Source organism: Loxodonta africana, chromosome 3 (assembly GCF_030014295.1).
Source record: "Loxodonta africana isolate mLoxAfr1 chromosome 3, mLoxAfr1.hap2, whole genome shotgun sequence".
In the NCBI taxonomy this organism is placed as follows: domain Eukaryota; kingdom Metazoa; phylum Chordata; class Mammalia; order Proboscidea; family Elephantidae; genus Loxodonta; species Loxodonta africana.
The window spans coordinates 55,937,447-55,953,278 of NC_087344.1; the positions used below are offsets into that span (position 1 = coordinate 55,937,447).

The 15,832-nt window shown below is 37.6% G+C and overlaps 1 protein-coding gene across 20 annotated transcripts in view; it reads right to left on the bottom strand.

Annotated features, from left to right (window-relative positions):
* EIF4G3 (eukaryotic translation initiation factor 4 gamma 3) overlaps positions 1–15,832 on the bottom strand; it is a 389,785-nt gene that overhangs the window by 65,371 nt on the left and 308,582 nt on the right. For 19 of the 20 annotated variants that reach the window (XM_064281426.1, XM_064281421.1, XM_023551957.2 and 16 more), the window contains one exon: positions 13,784–13,981. In XM_064281426.1, the coding sequence (XP_064137496.1) occupies positions 13,784–13,981 (198 nt within the window). Of the gene's footprint in view, positions 1–13,742; positions 13,982–15,832 lie in introns of all 20 variants that reach the window. The other variant, XM_064281424.1, reaches the window with a different exon arrangement.

Sequence of the window (15,832 nt, forward strand, 5' to 3'; positions counted from 1 at the left end):
CACAGAGGAGGGCCCAAGAGTTTATCAGCCTTCAAAGAACGACACATGACACAAAGCAAAGGTTTTCAAAAGCGAGAGTCAAAAGTAGTCTCTATATTCTACTACATAGGACACAGAACACTTAGTAAGTGCACTAATTAAGCAATACAAAATAGAACCAAGAAGTATACCCACAAGCAGACTGGCATAAAAAAGAGCACCAAAATGGCATCAGGTTCCAGAACAAACTAAAGGTTCTACAAATCAGCAGTTATAGCCAACTTGCTTCTTTATGGCAACACGAGTTAAACCAGGCAAAAAGTCCTATCCAGCTTCTTGGCATATTAACACTAAGAATGTAATTGATTAATAAGATAAAAAAGCCTGTGCTACAATCAATCAGCCCAAAGAGATGTTTCCTGCATTAGACTGACTGTGTAGAAAATGGAGGGACTTAGGCAACAATAAGAAAATCTAAGCCACCACAGCCATATAGTGAGAGAAACCAGAGTTAAAATTAGTCAAAAAAAAAAAAAAGCTTGCAAGATAAAATAAATACAACTTGTAATGGCAAGGCATAGCTTTCACACCTTTTGTATATGCTATATATGTTGAAAGAGCTAGGTTACAGTTCAGAAGATTTGCTTACTTGTTATATAAACAAAAGCAACTCTTTTAACCCAAGTTTCAGTTTCATCATCTAAAACAAGAGTGGCACAATACATCTGTCTAACTTGGAGGTAGCTTTGAGTATTCAATGAAACAACATTTGATGGAAGCTTTGTAACTGTCACTGACAAGTAAGCTGTAACTGGGGTGTGCTGGGACACTGAAATTGAAAGAGTGCTGGAATCTTGAATCATAAAATCAGGGTTTGAATCCCAGCCCTTCAGGGTTTGAATCCCAGCTCAGTAACTAATCAGCCATGTGAACTTCAGTAAGCAACTCATCGAGCCTTAGTAGCCCTCATCTGTTAAAGTGATTCTTCAAGTGATTGCAGGTTGAGGGACAATAGAAAAATAGCTGTTGAAACAAGAGCTGTGGAGATAGTGAATTCCAGCTCTGCCATGTGACTCTAGACAAGTTACTTAGCTTTACCAAACCTCCATTTCCTTCTAAAACGGGGATGATAACATCCATCTCTTAGGACTGTTGGGAGGATTAAAAGAGATAGTCTAGGCAAAGCAAATAATAGTGGCTGACACATAGCCCTTCTTGGAAACTCTATGGGGCAGTTCTACTCTGTCCCATAGGGTCGCTATGAGTCGGAATCGACTCGACGACACTGGCTGGACACATAGTAAGGACACCCAAAACAGAATACAGTTATACTTAAACACCTGGAGCTGTATCTGACATGCCTATGATTAAAAATTAATAGTAATCTATATTGTAATAACATAGCTATTAAGGAAAGTATGTTAAAAAAAAAAAAAGTATGTAAGCAAAGTTTGCTCACTAAGTAACAGGAAAAGAACCACAAAGAACAAGAGATAGGAACATCTGCTATCCCAGAATGATGGTTAAGGGAAATTTCACAGGCACAGGACACAAAGAAATGTGATCACACGACAGCCTTTTAGATATACTCACATGGAAGTATTAAAATAGAACAATCAGCAGAATGGCCACAGATTTGAAAGTGTATACATTTCTAAAGGAACAAATGCCTAGCTACACAGCCCCCTGAAGACTTTTCTTTGAAGGTGATCTTGATGCTCTCTGGGAATGGTTGGCAGGGCTATGGAAACGGGCCAGTGAGAACATATCCTGAGATCGCTGATTCATGATTATTTTTTTATACTTAAGAGATGATAAATTCCAACAAAATTATGACACGATTAAATCATGGACTGGATGGTGACTGGTAAGAAGATATGCTGGAATTGGTTAGCTGGAGCAGAACACGAAGAATGGACAAACAGCAGACAAGGTAGATGCCTGGAAATGTGATCATGGACAGTTAACGAAAATGAAAAGTGATGTGTAGCAGCATGAAAAAGATCTCTTTAGACAACTACGATTTTCATTTAGTAACAGTCCATGATCAAAACTAAGAAATATCAGTGTTTCAAATGGGTTGTTCGGGAGATGCTTTCCTTTTCTCCGGGAGCAAAGTAATCAAAATATTTTAGTAAGGCTGCTTGGTAAGCTAGATTCACTGGAGAGCACCTACCTTTTTATTTGTACACAGTAATAAACTAACAGTGTGATATGAGCTCTATGAGACCTGTTCACACACAGGTCAGCCAGCGATCTTGGATATGAATGTTGTCAGCATCGAGTAGTAATTTTCTTCACGCAGCAGGACCTGTACTGCTTACGTATTTGCTAGTGTTGAGGGTAGATACCTCTCATCCCCAAAGGATCAAATTCCCAGAGAATCACTGAGGGTCGTCAGTTATGTGAGTCATAACCAAACCAATCCAAACCGACTCACAGTGACCTTATAGGACAGAGTAGAACTGCCCCATACAGCTTCCAAGGAGTGGCTGATAGATTCAAACTGCTGACCTTTTGGTAAGCAGCTATAGCTCTTAACCACTGTGCCACCCGGGCTCTGTGTGGGTCATAAAGAACCTCCAACTATGGTAGTCAAATGGGAGATCAGAAAGTAGAAGGATAAGCCCAAGCCTTGCTCAGGATGCTCGGGATTCTCAATGCTGCCTCAGAACATGAAGATGCTAGTAGTAACCCATGGCCCAGAAGCCATTTTGCCCTTCTCGTCTGAGGCAAAATACTTGGAACAATTAGTGCAATGTAAGCAAGTGGCACCTCTGTGCTAACTCTAAAGTCCTGGTTTCTCCAGAATAGTTTACTCTTAAATATGAAGTGAACAGCAATAAAGCAGTTGTTCGAATACAACTCTCGAGTTCACAGTGACATACTACTACCTCTTTCAGTGGTTATGTCTATCAGTGCTCTTAGTGAGCCACCTGTGAAAACTGCACAAAACATACTCTGCATGTACTATGAACACATCTATCAAAATGCATCTCTATTAGATATACCTGAAGGTGTATGTAGTGCTGTGGGATGCCCACAAGATTAAAAAAGGGTCAAGTTATGTGAAAGGGTTAGTCATTTCGTATCCATTTTTTCTTCAAACCATTTATTTTCCATCAGGCCATGTGCACGTCCCTCCTCCCCCAAGTGACTCCATCCATTAGCTGTTGCCCAAGACTGAGTTTTCAAGTCTGTGAGTAATTCCAGGCTTTATTTTCTGATGGTATTTGTGACTCTTCTGGTCTCTAAGTATCTTTACTATTCTCAGTCCTGTCATTCTTTTCACATCTTGCTTTGAGGCACATAAAGCAGCAATACTAAAAGCCCTGGGTCTAGCATAACAGGACGGAGTGCTCAAAATTCCACCTTTAGTGCCATTTTTCAGAGCTGAGGTACACATGACCACCACAGCAGAGATAAAAAGTAATAAAGGTTTTGTAAAAGGTATAATCTTAGGGCATAAAATAAACTCTGAATTTGCTGGGAAGTTCAGAGACATATACTGAAATCCTGCAGCCTTATAAGCCATGGCCATCAAGTTGATTCATGCTTAGAGGCAACCCTATAGGACAGGGCAGAACTGTCCCATAGGTTTTCCAAGGAGCAGCTGGTGGATCTGAACTGCCACAGTCTTTTAAAGATGCTTAAAAAAAAAACTCAACCTGCCATGTCAATGGTATCAAAGGTCAGTATGAGAATTCTACTGAAGAGATGGCAGCCTACTGGATCACTTGAAAGGAACTTTTAAATTGGTTAGTTGTTCTTGCATTTACCCACTCACTCACAAAATATATGAGGGCCTATTATGTGCCAGGAACCATCTAGGCAGTGGGAATTCAGCAGGGAACAAAATAGAAAAGTCCCTGCCTTAAAAAAGCTTACATTCTAGTAGGGTTCTGTTGTTAGGTGCTGTAGAGTTAGTTCTGACTCACAGTGACTCTACGTACGACAGAACAAAACACTGCCAAGTCCTGCACCATCCTCACAATCATCACTGTTTAAGCCTATCGCTGGCCCATTGTTGCAATCCATCTTGTTGAAGGTCTCCATCTTTTTCGCTGACCCTCTACTTTATTAAGCATGATATCTTTCTCCAGGGACTGGCCCCTCAGGATAAGATAGGGATTTTCATTTAAATGACGATTAAAACAAGAGCACAGAAATTTAAATTTACACTTATTCCCATTTAAAATTTTAGGTACAGATTTAGATACAGGATATTTTCTCCTGTCCACTCTTCTCTGTGTGCCACTCAAATCAGTTGTCTTCCTCCTAAGAAAAGTGCTAAATTCTAGTCAAAAGCTTTGCTGTTTGTGGAGTCTTGCAAGCCTTCTCAATAATTCCTAGTTGAACTAGAGGAAACTGCATGGTTTTGTTTTGCATCTCCTTGTCATGTTTGTTGGATAACCTCTTTTGTGAAATGTTTGTGCAAGTCTCCCATCCACCCAAAATTGAGTTTTCTTTTTGATTTGTAGTAATTAAAAAAAAAATTATCTGATAAGCCCTTTATCGAATTTTTGTGTTGCAATTATCTTCTCCTAATATTCAGTTTGCAGTTTTACTCCCTTAATGACATTTTTTGATGAATAGTGTTCTTAATTTTATAGTAGCCCAATTTACCAATTTATCCCTTTGTAGTTAGTGATTTTTATGTCCTGATTAAGAAATCTTCAGGCTAGAAAATATTCTTTGATGATTATGAGAGGGGGCAGGGAAGGAAGGAGGAAAAGGGGTATTCACTAATGAGATAGTAGATAACTATTTTAGGTGAAGGGAAAGACAACACACAGTACAGGAGATCAGCAGAAAGGGACTAAGCCAAAAGCAGTTTCCTGAATAAACTGAACGCTTTGAAGGCCAGCGTAGTAGGGGCAAGGGTTTGGAGACCAAGGTTTCAGGGGACATCTAAGTCAAATGGCATAATAAAATCAATTAAGAAAACATTCTGCATCCCTCTTTGGAGAGTGGTGTCTGGGATCTTAAACGCTGGCAAGCAGCCATCTAAGATGCATCAATTGGTCTCAATCCACCTGGAGCAAAGGAGAATGAAGAACACCAAAGACACAAGGTTAATTATGAGCCCAAGAGACAGAAAGGGCCACATAAACCAGAGACTACATCAGCCTGAGACCGGAAGTACTAGATGGTGCCCAGCTACAACCGATGACTGCCCTGACAGGGAACACAACAGAGAACCCCTGAGGGAGCAAGAGAACAGTGGGATGCAGACCCTAAATTCTCGTAAAAAGACCAGACTTAATGGTCTGACTGGAAGGAACCTGGTGGTCATGGTCCCCAGACCTTCTGTTAGCCCAAGACAGGAACCATTCCCAAAACCAACTCTTCAAACAGGGATTGGACTGGACAATGGGATAGAAAACGATGCTGGTGAGGAGTGAGCTTCTCAGATCAAGTAGACACAAGACTATGTTGGCATCTCCTGTCTGGAGGGGAGATGAGAGGGCAGAGACGGTCAGAAGCTGGCTGAATGGACATGAAAAGAGAGAGTGGATGGAAGGAGCGTGCTGTCTTATTAGGGGGAGAGCAAGTAGGAGTATATAGCAAAGTGTATATAAATTTTTATATGAGAGACTGACTTGATTTGTAAACTTTCACTCAAAGCACAACAAAAAAAATCTTCAGACTAATTAATGTTCTTTTTAGTATTATTTTCCCCACTCTGGCTATTTTTTATCTTTTTTTCTTAATAGCTTTATGTTTACCAGGTTAGATACAGCTTTTTTTTTTTTTTTTTCTTTTTAAAATAAGATGCTCAGGGATTGTAGGGTGTCTTTTGAACTGTGGCTTTACTATCTCCGCAGATGTAAAAATATCTGACCCATTATCTCTTCAACTATTGTCCTTTTCCATTTTTTTCCTTCTCCTCCTGGGACTCCAATTAAAGGGAAGTTTGACCTTCTTACAGAATCCTCTCCGTTTTTACCCTTTCTTTTGTATTTTTTGTCTTCTGGTCTCTGTTCTTCGCTGTGGCTATTTTCTACCGACCTATCTTCTAGTTCATAACTTTTATCATTGGCTGTGTCTGATCTGCTATTAAACCCATCCATTCTTAATTTCATTTATTAAATATTCAGTTCTAGAATTCCTACTTGGTTCTTCTTAATACTTTTCGGTTTTCTGTTGAAATTTTCAATCTTGTCTTCGTCACTTTTAACATAATAAGTATACTCAAAAACCAAACCCATTGTCATCAAGTCAATTCTGACTTACAGTGACCCCAGAGGGCTTCCAAGGCTGTAAATCTCTACGGAAGTAGGCTGCCACATCTTTCTCTTATGGAGCTGCTGGTAGTTTCAAATCGCCAACCTTCCAGTTAGCAGTTGATCAATTTAACTACTGTGCCACCAGAGCTCCTAAACATAAGTATAGCCATTTTAAAGTTTGTGGCGGATAAAGCCAGTATCTGGTGCCTCTGTGGGACATTTTTATTGTTGTTGCTTCTGCTGGCTCTCATTCATGGTATCTTTTTTGCTTGCGTGCCTGATTATTTCTAATTGTGTGTTGAAGACTTGAAGACTTCGACTAAAAAAAGAAAAAACTGTTCACAGAAATAATTTGAAGTCTAGTATTATAGTCTCTAAAAAGGATTTTTGCTTCTTCCTGAAGATACATTGGGGACACTAGCAATCTGAAATCACTATAATCCAAATTAAAAGACTGAGATGATTTGATGTTAAGACAGTCCCTGTGAGAGCAGGTCAATTTCTAGTTTACCCTTATTCTAAGCATGTGGTCCTTTGGGATCCTAACCTAAAACACTGGGGAGTTTACTAGAGCCTTTTCCATCACTTCTTTTGCAGGCCCTGGCCCCCACTTTGGTCTCCCTAGTCCAGCAAGTCTTTGAAAAACAAGTTGTTCAAGTCTTTTTAGTTGCCTTTTCCAGATTCAGCATTGTCCACAGGGGAAACATCACCAAATGTCTGTCTTCTTTGGATTTCCGCTTTTTCTAGGACCTTAGCCTTAGTAATTCCTTTTAATTTTTTTTTTTTTTTTAATATTACCAGCTTTCCTGATTGTCCTCCATGGAAGAGCAGTCATTATCACCAGTTACTATTTACCTGTGTGTACTTTTCCTTAATCCCATTTCTGTCATAATTTTATTACATATGTAGTCGATGGATATTATTACTTTGCATATCGTACTATATTATTAAATTGTATTATATTATCCAGTACTGTCTTTGAGGTTGATTATGCTGATATATTTAGCATAACTTCATTAATTTTAACTGCTATATATATTACTCAATTGACCAAATAAATTTTATTGGGCTTCAGGTAAAATTTACAGCACAAATTAGTTTTTCATTAAAAAATTCATACACAAATTGTTTTGTGACATTGGTTGCAATCACTGCAATGTGTCAGCACTCTCCCCCTTTCCCTTTATACCTCGGGATCCCTGTGTTCATTCACTCAGTTTTCCTGTCCCTTCCTTCTTGTCTTTGCTTTTGGGCAGGTGTTGTACATTTGGTCTCGTATACTAGATTGATCTAAGAAGCACTTTCCCCATGTGTGGTTATTGTTTGTTTTATAGGCCTGTCTAATCTTTGGCTAAAAGGTAGACTTCAGAAGTGGCTTCAGTTCTGAGTTAGCAGGGTGTCTGGGGGCCACAGTCTCGGGGGTTCCTCCAGTCTCTGTCAGACCAGTCTTTTTTGGTGAATTAGAATTTTGTTTTACATTTTCCTCCTGCTCTGTCTGGGATCCTCTATTGTGATTCCTGTCAACGCCCTCTGTGGTGGTAGCCAGGCATCATATAGTTCTTCTGGGCTCAGGCTGGTGGAGGCTCTGGTTCATGCGGTCCAATAGTCCTTTGGACTAATATTTTCCTTTCATCTTTGGTTTTCTTCATTCTCCTTTGTTCCGAATGTGCTGCAACCAACAGATGTATCTTAGATGGCCGCTCACAAGCTTTTTAAGACCACAGATGCTACTCACCAATTGACCTAGATGTCCCCCAAGACCATGGTCCTCAGCCCTCAGTTCCAGTAACTTGGTCCCTCAAGGTGTTTGGATGTGTCTAGGAAGCTTCCATGACTGTCATGGTCAAGTTGTCCTGACTTCTCCTACACTGTGTGTTGTCTTTCCCTTCAAAGTTAACACTTGTCTACTATGTAGTTAGTGATCTCCCCTCCTCACTCTTCCCCTCCCTTGTAGCCATCAAAAATTGTTTTTTCTGTGTGTAAAGCTTTTCTTGTGTTTTTATAATTGTGGTCTCATACAAAATTCGTCCTTTTGTGATTGACTTGTTCCAGTCAGCATAATGCCTTCCAGATTCATCCACGTTGTGAGATGTTTCAAGAATTCATCATTGTTCTTTATCATTGTGTAGTATTCCACTGTGCATATGTACCATAATTTGTTATCCATTCATCTGTTGATGGGCACTTAGGTTGTTTCCATCTTTTTGCTATTGTGAATAACGCTGCAATGAACATGGGTGTGCATACGTCTATTTGTGTGGCAGCTCTTACTTCTCTAGGATACATTCCTAGTGGGGTTGCTGGATCATATGGTATTTCCATTTTTAGCTTTTTAAGGAGGCACCATATCATTTTCCACAGTGGTTGCACCATTTTGCATTCCCACCAGCAGTGTTTAAGAGTTCCAATCTCTTCGCAACCTCTACAACATTTGTTATTTTCTGCTTTTTTGACTAGTGCTAGTAATGTCGGGGTGAGGTGGTATCTCATCGTAGTTTTGATTTGCATTTCTCTTAATGGCTAGTGATTGTGAATATTTTCTCATGTGTCTGTTAGCTGCGTGAATGTCTTCTTTGGTGAAGTGTCTGTTCATACGCTTTGTCCATTTTTAAATTGTCTTTTTGTTGAGGAGTGAAGCATTCTACAGAGTCTAGAGATCAGACCCTTGTTGGATACATTATAGCCAAATTTTTTTCCCCAGAGTGTAGGTTCTCTTTCTACTCTTTTGGTGAAATCTTTTGATAAGCGTAAGTATTTAACTTTTAAGAGTTTCCAGTTATCTTGTTTATCTTCTGGTGTTTGTATATTGTTACTTATGGCTTGTGTTGTATTTGCGTCATGTATTAGGGTCTTTGGAAACCCTGGTGGCGTAGTGTTTAAGTGCTATGGCTGCAAACCAAAGGGTTGGCAGTTCGAATCCGCCAGGCGCTCCTTGGAAACCCTATGGGGCAGTTCTCCTCTGTCCTATGGGGTTGCTATGAGTCGGAATCAAATCGACGGCACTGGGTTTGGTTTTTTGGTATTAGGGTCTCTACTATTGTCTCTGTTTTTTCTTCCATGATCTTTATTGTTTTAGGTTTTACATTTACATCTTTCATCCATTTTCAGTTAGTTTTTGTGTATGGTATGAGGTATGGGTCCTCTTTCATTTTTTTATAGATGGACATCCAGTTTTACCAGCACCGTTTGTTAAAAAGACTGTCTTTTCCCCATTTAATGGACTTTGGTCCTTTGTCAAAAATCGGCTGGCCGTAGGTGGATGGATTTATGTCTGAGTTCTCGATTCTGTTCCACTGGTCTATGTGTTGTACCAGTACCAAGCTGTCTTGACTATTGTGGCTGTATAGTAGGTTCTGAGATCAGGTAGTGTGAGGCCTCTTACTTTATTCTTTTTCTTCAGTAATGCTTTGCTTATCTGGGGCCTCCTTCCTTTTCATACAATGTTGGTAATCAGTTAAATTGTGGTATACTGTCATTGTCCTGTTTAGGCATATTTCAGTCGTTTCGTATTATTCATTATTAAAACCAATATATGAATAAATATTCCTAAATATGATTCTGTGTGTCTCAGAATTTCTTTGGGGGTATACGCCAAGAAGTTAAACTGCTAGGTAGTGATATCTTCAACAATATTATTCAATTACTCTCCAAATTGGCAGTGTTCAATCTTTGTGAATACTTCGAATTTCTTTTTTTTTTAATCGAATGGGTATGAATTACACAGAATTGTGGCTTATCATCTCACTAATAATGAATAACACTGAGTATGTTTTCATAAGTTTATCAGCCAATGGATTACCATTTTTATGAACTGCCCATTTTTTAATTGGGCCGTTTTTATTGATTTGCCTTTTTTTTTTTTTAAATATTAAGGATTCTCATACTTTGTAAGTTATAGGCATCCAAATATTCCAAATATATTTCTTCCTGACTATGTGTTTAATTTTTTAAATTTATTTATGATATATTTTCTGCATCAAAGATTGTAAATTTTAAAGTAAAATTTGATGGTTTTTTCCCTTGTGGGTTGTTCATTTTGAGTGTTGTTGAAAATATTCCTCCTTTTTCTAAGTTCATGAAAATAGTCTCAATTTTCTTCTAAAAGTTTAGCTTTCATATTTAGGGCTTCGTTATTTCTGGGATTGGTTTCATTTTTGTGTTTGATTTGTAGTATGACTCTATGGCTCTATTTCCATTATCACCATTTCACTTTATGCCCTCAATACCTCAGAAGTAGATTAACTGTGGTGTCAGAAGTTAGGACAGTGATTACCTTTAAAGAAGAGGGAAGGGTATAGTCCTATTTGAGAAATTTATTTACTGAAATAAATTGAGCTGTACAATTATGATTTGTACACTTTTCTGTATAGACGTTATAGTGGTGTGAAGTCAGTTCATACTGCTTTAGGCAGGCCATTTTTTAAAATAAGAATTTTGTGTCAATTGTCAAACTGTTGGTAGCTTAAAAGCAGCCATGATGGTAATACTTACATCACTAAATTTGGCAAATCCTACAATCAGGGATTTTTTTCTTCCCAGAAAGCATGTATGTCTGTTATGCTTCAATAAAAAAATTTAAAAGGTTGAAAACATAATACCAGTTACTGTCTTGCTGATCTTGACTCATGGTGACCCCATGTATGTTGGAGCAGATTGGTACTCTATAGGTTTTTCAATGGCTGATTTCCAGAAGTAGATGGCCAGGCCTTCTTCTGAGGTGATTCTGGGTGGACTTGAATCACCATCCTATCAGTTAGCATCCAAGCCCATTAACCATTTGTGGCACCCTGGCACGCTTAAAAAACATATACCTTTTGGTATATGATACAGCTTTGGGAAATTTATTCTAAAGAAATAAAAGCTCCAGCATGTAAGAACATACTTGAATGTTTATTACAGCACTGCCTGTGGTTGCAAACAAACAAAAAACTAGAAACAATTATCTCCAGCAGTAAAGAAATTGCTAGATGAATTGTGGTATACACATATGATAAAATATTATGCAACTATTGAAAAGATATGAGTAAAATCTATGTGTAATGACCTAGAAGAATGTCTAAAACATGTATCGTTAAGTACAACAAGCAAATTGCAAAACAGTGCATAGGATGTGATCCAGTTAAAGTAAAAACTTAAAAAAAAAAAAAAAGTTAAAGCAAAAAAAAATAACTATATATATGCTTGTGTATATATGATTTTATGAATATAGAGAAAAGTGTGGAAGGATTCATCTAAACTATTCATATTAATTGCCTTGTGGGAGGGAAGAGTTTAACTAGCTGGGCTTAAGTAGACAGTATTGACTTTTTCTGAGTACATCTCTATGTTGTTTAACTTGTTCCAATAGGTTATTCCATAATTTAAAATACTCCAGTAAAGCTTTGTAAATGTTACTAAAGAAGCGTAGATCAGAACAAAAGTTTCAAAAGTGGTTGGCTTGTCTATAATCTCATCCTATTCCAATTCAACTTGTACTACTACTGCCAGGCCTTTTCAAAGGTAATTTTCATCAAAGACACACCTCTATTAAAAACATCAACTCTTTACCGCCTATAGTAAAACATTTAGAATTGGGAGAGAGCACTAAGTGTGAGCTAGAAGATCTGGGATCTAGCCCCAGCTCTAACGGGTACACACAAGATGTCGTGGCTGCCACAACAAAAATGAGGGGAATAAGATAGAAAATTAGTTTGCTTTTAGATAATTATAGTATTTTAGAAGGCAACATGGTACCGAGTAAAGTGCAAATGACTGAGTAAAACCTGATTTGCATTCTAGCACTGTCACTTGCTAGTTATGTGGCCTTGAAGAAGTTATTTATCTTATCTAAACCTCAATTTCTGATTCAATAAAGTGGGGCTAATATTTTGTGGTGTAGTGGTTAAGTGCTATGGCTGCTAACCAAGAGGTTGGCAGTTTGAATCTGCCAGGCGCTCCTTAGAAACTCTATGGGGCAGTTCTACTCTGTCCTGTAGGGTTGCTATGAGTCGGAATCGACTCAACGGCAGTGGGTTAATAATACCTTTCAGGGTTATAACCATTACAAATAATGTATATAAAGCATCTAAGCCTAGCAAGCATCTATCCACACTGAAACGTAGTACGTGCTGAATGGAAGGTTTCTGTTCTTACAATCATTCTCAGTAAAGCCAGAATTTCAAGACCTTCACGATCTGGCCCTAGACTCTTTTCTACCACCAACATGGTTTCAATTTATTTAGGGCTTACTACAGGCTAAGTACTGAGCTAGGAGCTTTACATCCACAATCTCGTTTATTTTATCCTTACAATGACTTTAAGTTGTATGAACTAATCTTTATCTTACAGATTAAAAACTGAGGTTTAAAGAGGTTATGTAACTATTCTAAGGCAAAATAGGAATTTAAAGTTTATATTTTAAACCCAGAACTGAGACTTCAAAGCCAATATTCGTAAACATTACATTATGCCATGCTTGCTGGCCTCAATCTTAAACCTGCCTGGAACACCCTCTTTCCTCTCTTGTACTTGTCTAAGAGTATTCCCCGTTCTCCTACGTCTAACTCAAACTCCATAAACTTCATAAAAGTTTCTCTCTCTCCCACCAACATAGTGATTTCTTTTTCCTCCAACATGACTTTTGGTCTAAACCATTCATTTAACCATCAATATACTGTAATATCACAGAATACCTTATAAGTGATTTTTTTTTCCTTAAAAATGCTGTATTTTTCAATATGGATTTTGAGTTCCTTAAAAACAGATGTACTTTTCCACTCCCCAAAAGACTTACCTACCTTTGACATAGGTACTTAATAAATACTGGTAGAATGACACAATTTTGTGTTTTCATAGCTTGTTTCTAAGAGGCGAGGCACAATGACAATGAGTAGCGACACTTAAGAAAAAAGCCAAATATAAAAGAAAAACACACATTTCAGACACAAGTACCTTGGTAACAGTAACAGGAAGGAAAAATACAGATGGTACACAGCAGTTTCATGACTGCGGAACAGAGGAGGGCAATGAACACTAATCAGAAGTTCTTTGGCTTCCCATTCTGTCTTGCCCTAGATGTGACAGGCTGTGAAGATTAAATTGTTGTGGGCAGTGTAAGGAGAAAGAAATCTAATAGTTTCTAAGAGATGAAATTATCAGTTTTCAACCCTTTTTGACCATAAGGAAACTATTCTTCCATTTTCACAGAGGCAGGAATTAAAACTAACATGTTTTTCAATTTTGAATTTAATTAAATGTAAAAGTAAGCATTTGCTGTATCTTTATGTCATCCCAGGAAGAATTGGTTGCCCAAGAAAACAATTTCACATTACAAATTTAAGCCTTACTCAATCTTCTTCACTTTTGATGAGACCATATCATGCCTACTTCAGTCTAGCTGCTATACCCTCTCCAGAGGAGATACATATTTTAATAAAGCAACATCTTTTCATACAATGAGGATATTGTATTAGTAAATACTAAAAATATATTCTCCCCTTTATGTTGCCCCAATAACACTTCTGGGAAGAATGTGTAGTTGAGGGGAGAATATACCTCTTGGAAATTTCTGGTTTTACTCCTTCCTCTCTTCTTACCGTTACTAGACATCGACACATGTTTGCGTAAGCCACAGAGAAACTGGGTTCGTCAATAGCCTTCTCAAAGACCAGGTCAATGACTCCTTTCAGCCGCTCCTCTGTGTCAACGGTAAGTCCTGACACTTGCTTCATCAGTTGGTTGAACATCTGTGGTGTCAATTTATTTAAGATACTTCGGACTTTTCTGAAAAGTTCCTAGAAGGGCCACAAAAAAGGTAAGAGTATTATAGCAACTGTGACAGTTAGAGGCTTTCCGTGAAGATAAATATTTTGTTTTATAAGTTTAATTCCTCAGATCATTAACAATGATTGTGAACTAGTCACAGAAATAATTAAATCCATATATTTTTAATAATTAGTCAGAAATTACTCTACCTCCTTGGCACAACTGATGAGAATTCTAGGACCTAGGTATTCTCACACTTCATAGGTAGGAGCATCATCTGGTACCTTTCTAAGGGCAATCTGGCAATGTACATCAAGATCTTTAATACTGTGAATCTGCCCTTTGACCCAGTAAGTACACTTTTAGAAAATTATTCATATTTAAGGATAGGTAAAAAGATTTTACCCACAATAACCTTCATCACAACCCTTTGCAGCAAACAAGTTCAATGTCCAAAAACAGGACTTTGTCTAAATAAATTATGGTATAACCATAAATTTATTTCACCACAGAATACTTGGCAAGAAGCTTTTAAAATGCTGTAGGGACTCTCAGTAAACTAGGACTAGAGGAAACTGCCTCAACTAGAAAAAAAAAAATCCATAAAGCCCTACTTAATGGTCAAAGACTGAATGCCTTCCCCCAAGACTGGGAACAAGGCAAAAATGTCTGGTTTCACCATTCCTATTCAAAATCATACTGGATTTGCTAGCCAGTATAATAAAGCAAGGGAAAGAAATAAAAGGCATACAGAAAACAAAGAGAGAAATAAGATTCCCTACTCACAGATGACATAATGGTCTACATAGAAAACATAAGGAATATACAAAAAACAAAATGAAAAAAGCTACCAGAACTAACAAGTGAATCTAGTGATGTTACGGGAAGCAATGTCAACATTCAAAAATCAATTGTTTTTCTAAACACTAAAAATGAAGAATTAGAAATTAAAATTTTTAAAAAGTATCATTTATAACAACACCAAAAAAACATGAAATACTTAGGTAAAAATCTAACAAAATATCCACAGGATCTGTATGCTGGAAACTACAAATCACAGATGAAAAGAAATCAAAACCCGCTGCCGTTGAGTTCATGTCGACTCATAGCGAACCTACAGGACAGAGTAGAACTCTGTTTCCAAGGAGCGCCTGGTGGATTAGAGCTGCCAATCTTTTGGTTAGCAGCCAGAGCTCTTAACCACTACGACACCAGGGTTTCCGAAAGAAATCAAAGTGGACCTAAATAAATGGAGAGATACATCATGTTCATGTATTAAAATATTCACTGTTGCTAAGACATCTGTTTTTCCCAAAGTGAGCTCCAGATTTAACACAATCCAAATGAAAATTCTAGTTAAGTTCCCTTCTCCTTTGGTAGAAATCAAGAAGCTGATTCTAAGATTTATAAAGAAAGTAGAACAGCCAAAGCAATTTTGAGAAACAAGAACAAAGCTGGAGAATTCACACTACCTGATTTCAATACTTACTGTAAGGCTACAGTAAACAAGGCAGTATGGTATTGGCCAAAGAACACATTTATCAGTGGAACAGAACAGAAAACCTAGAAATAGACCCACACATACATAATGAAATGATTTTCAACAAAAGTGCAAAAGAAATTCAATGGAGGAAGGACACAGTCTTTTCAGCAAATGGTGCTACAACAATTGGATATCAAGAAGCAAAAAAAAAAAAAAAAAACCTCAAAAAAACTTTGATTCATACCTTCTGCCTTTATACAAAAACGAATTATAGAATTAAATGTAAAACCTAAAATCAGCAAATTCTAATAGAAAACATAGAAGAAAAGCTTTGCTTTCTTGAGTTATGCAAAGATTTCTTAGATATAAAAAACACAATCCATGAGTGAAAAATTAA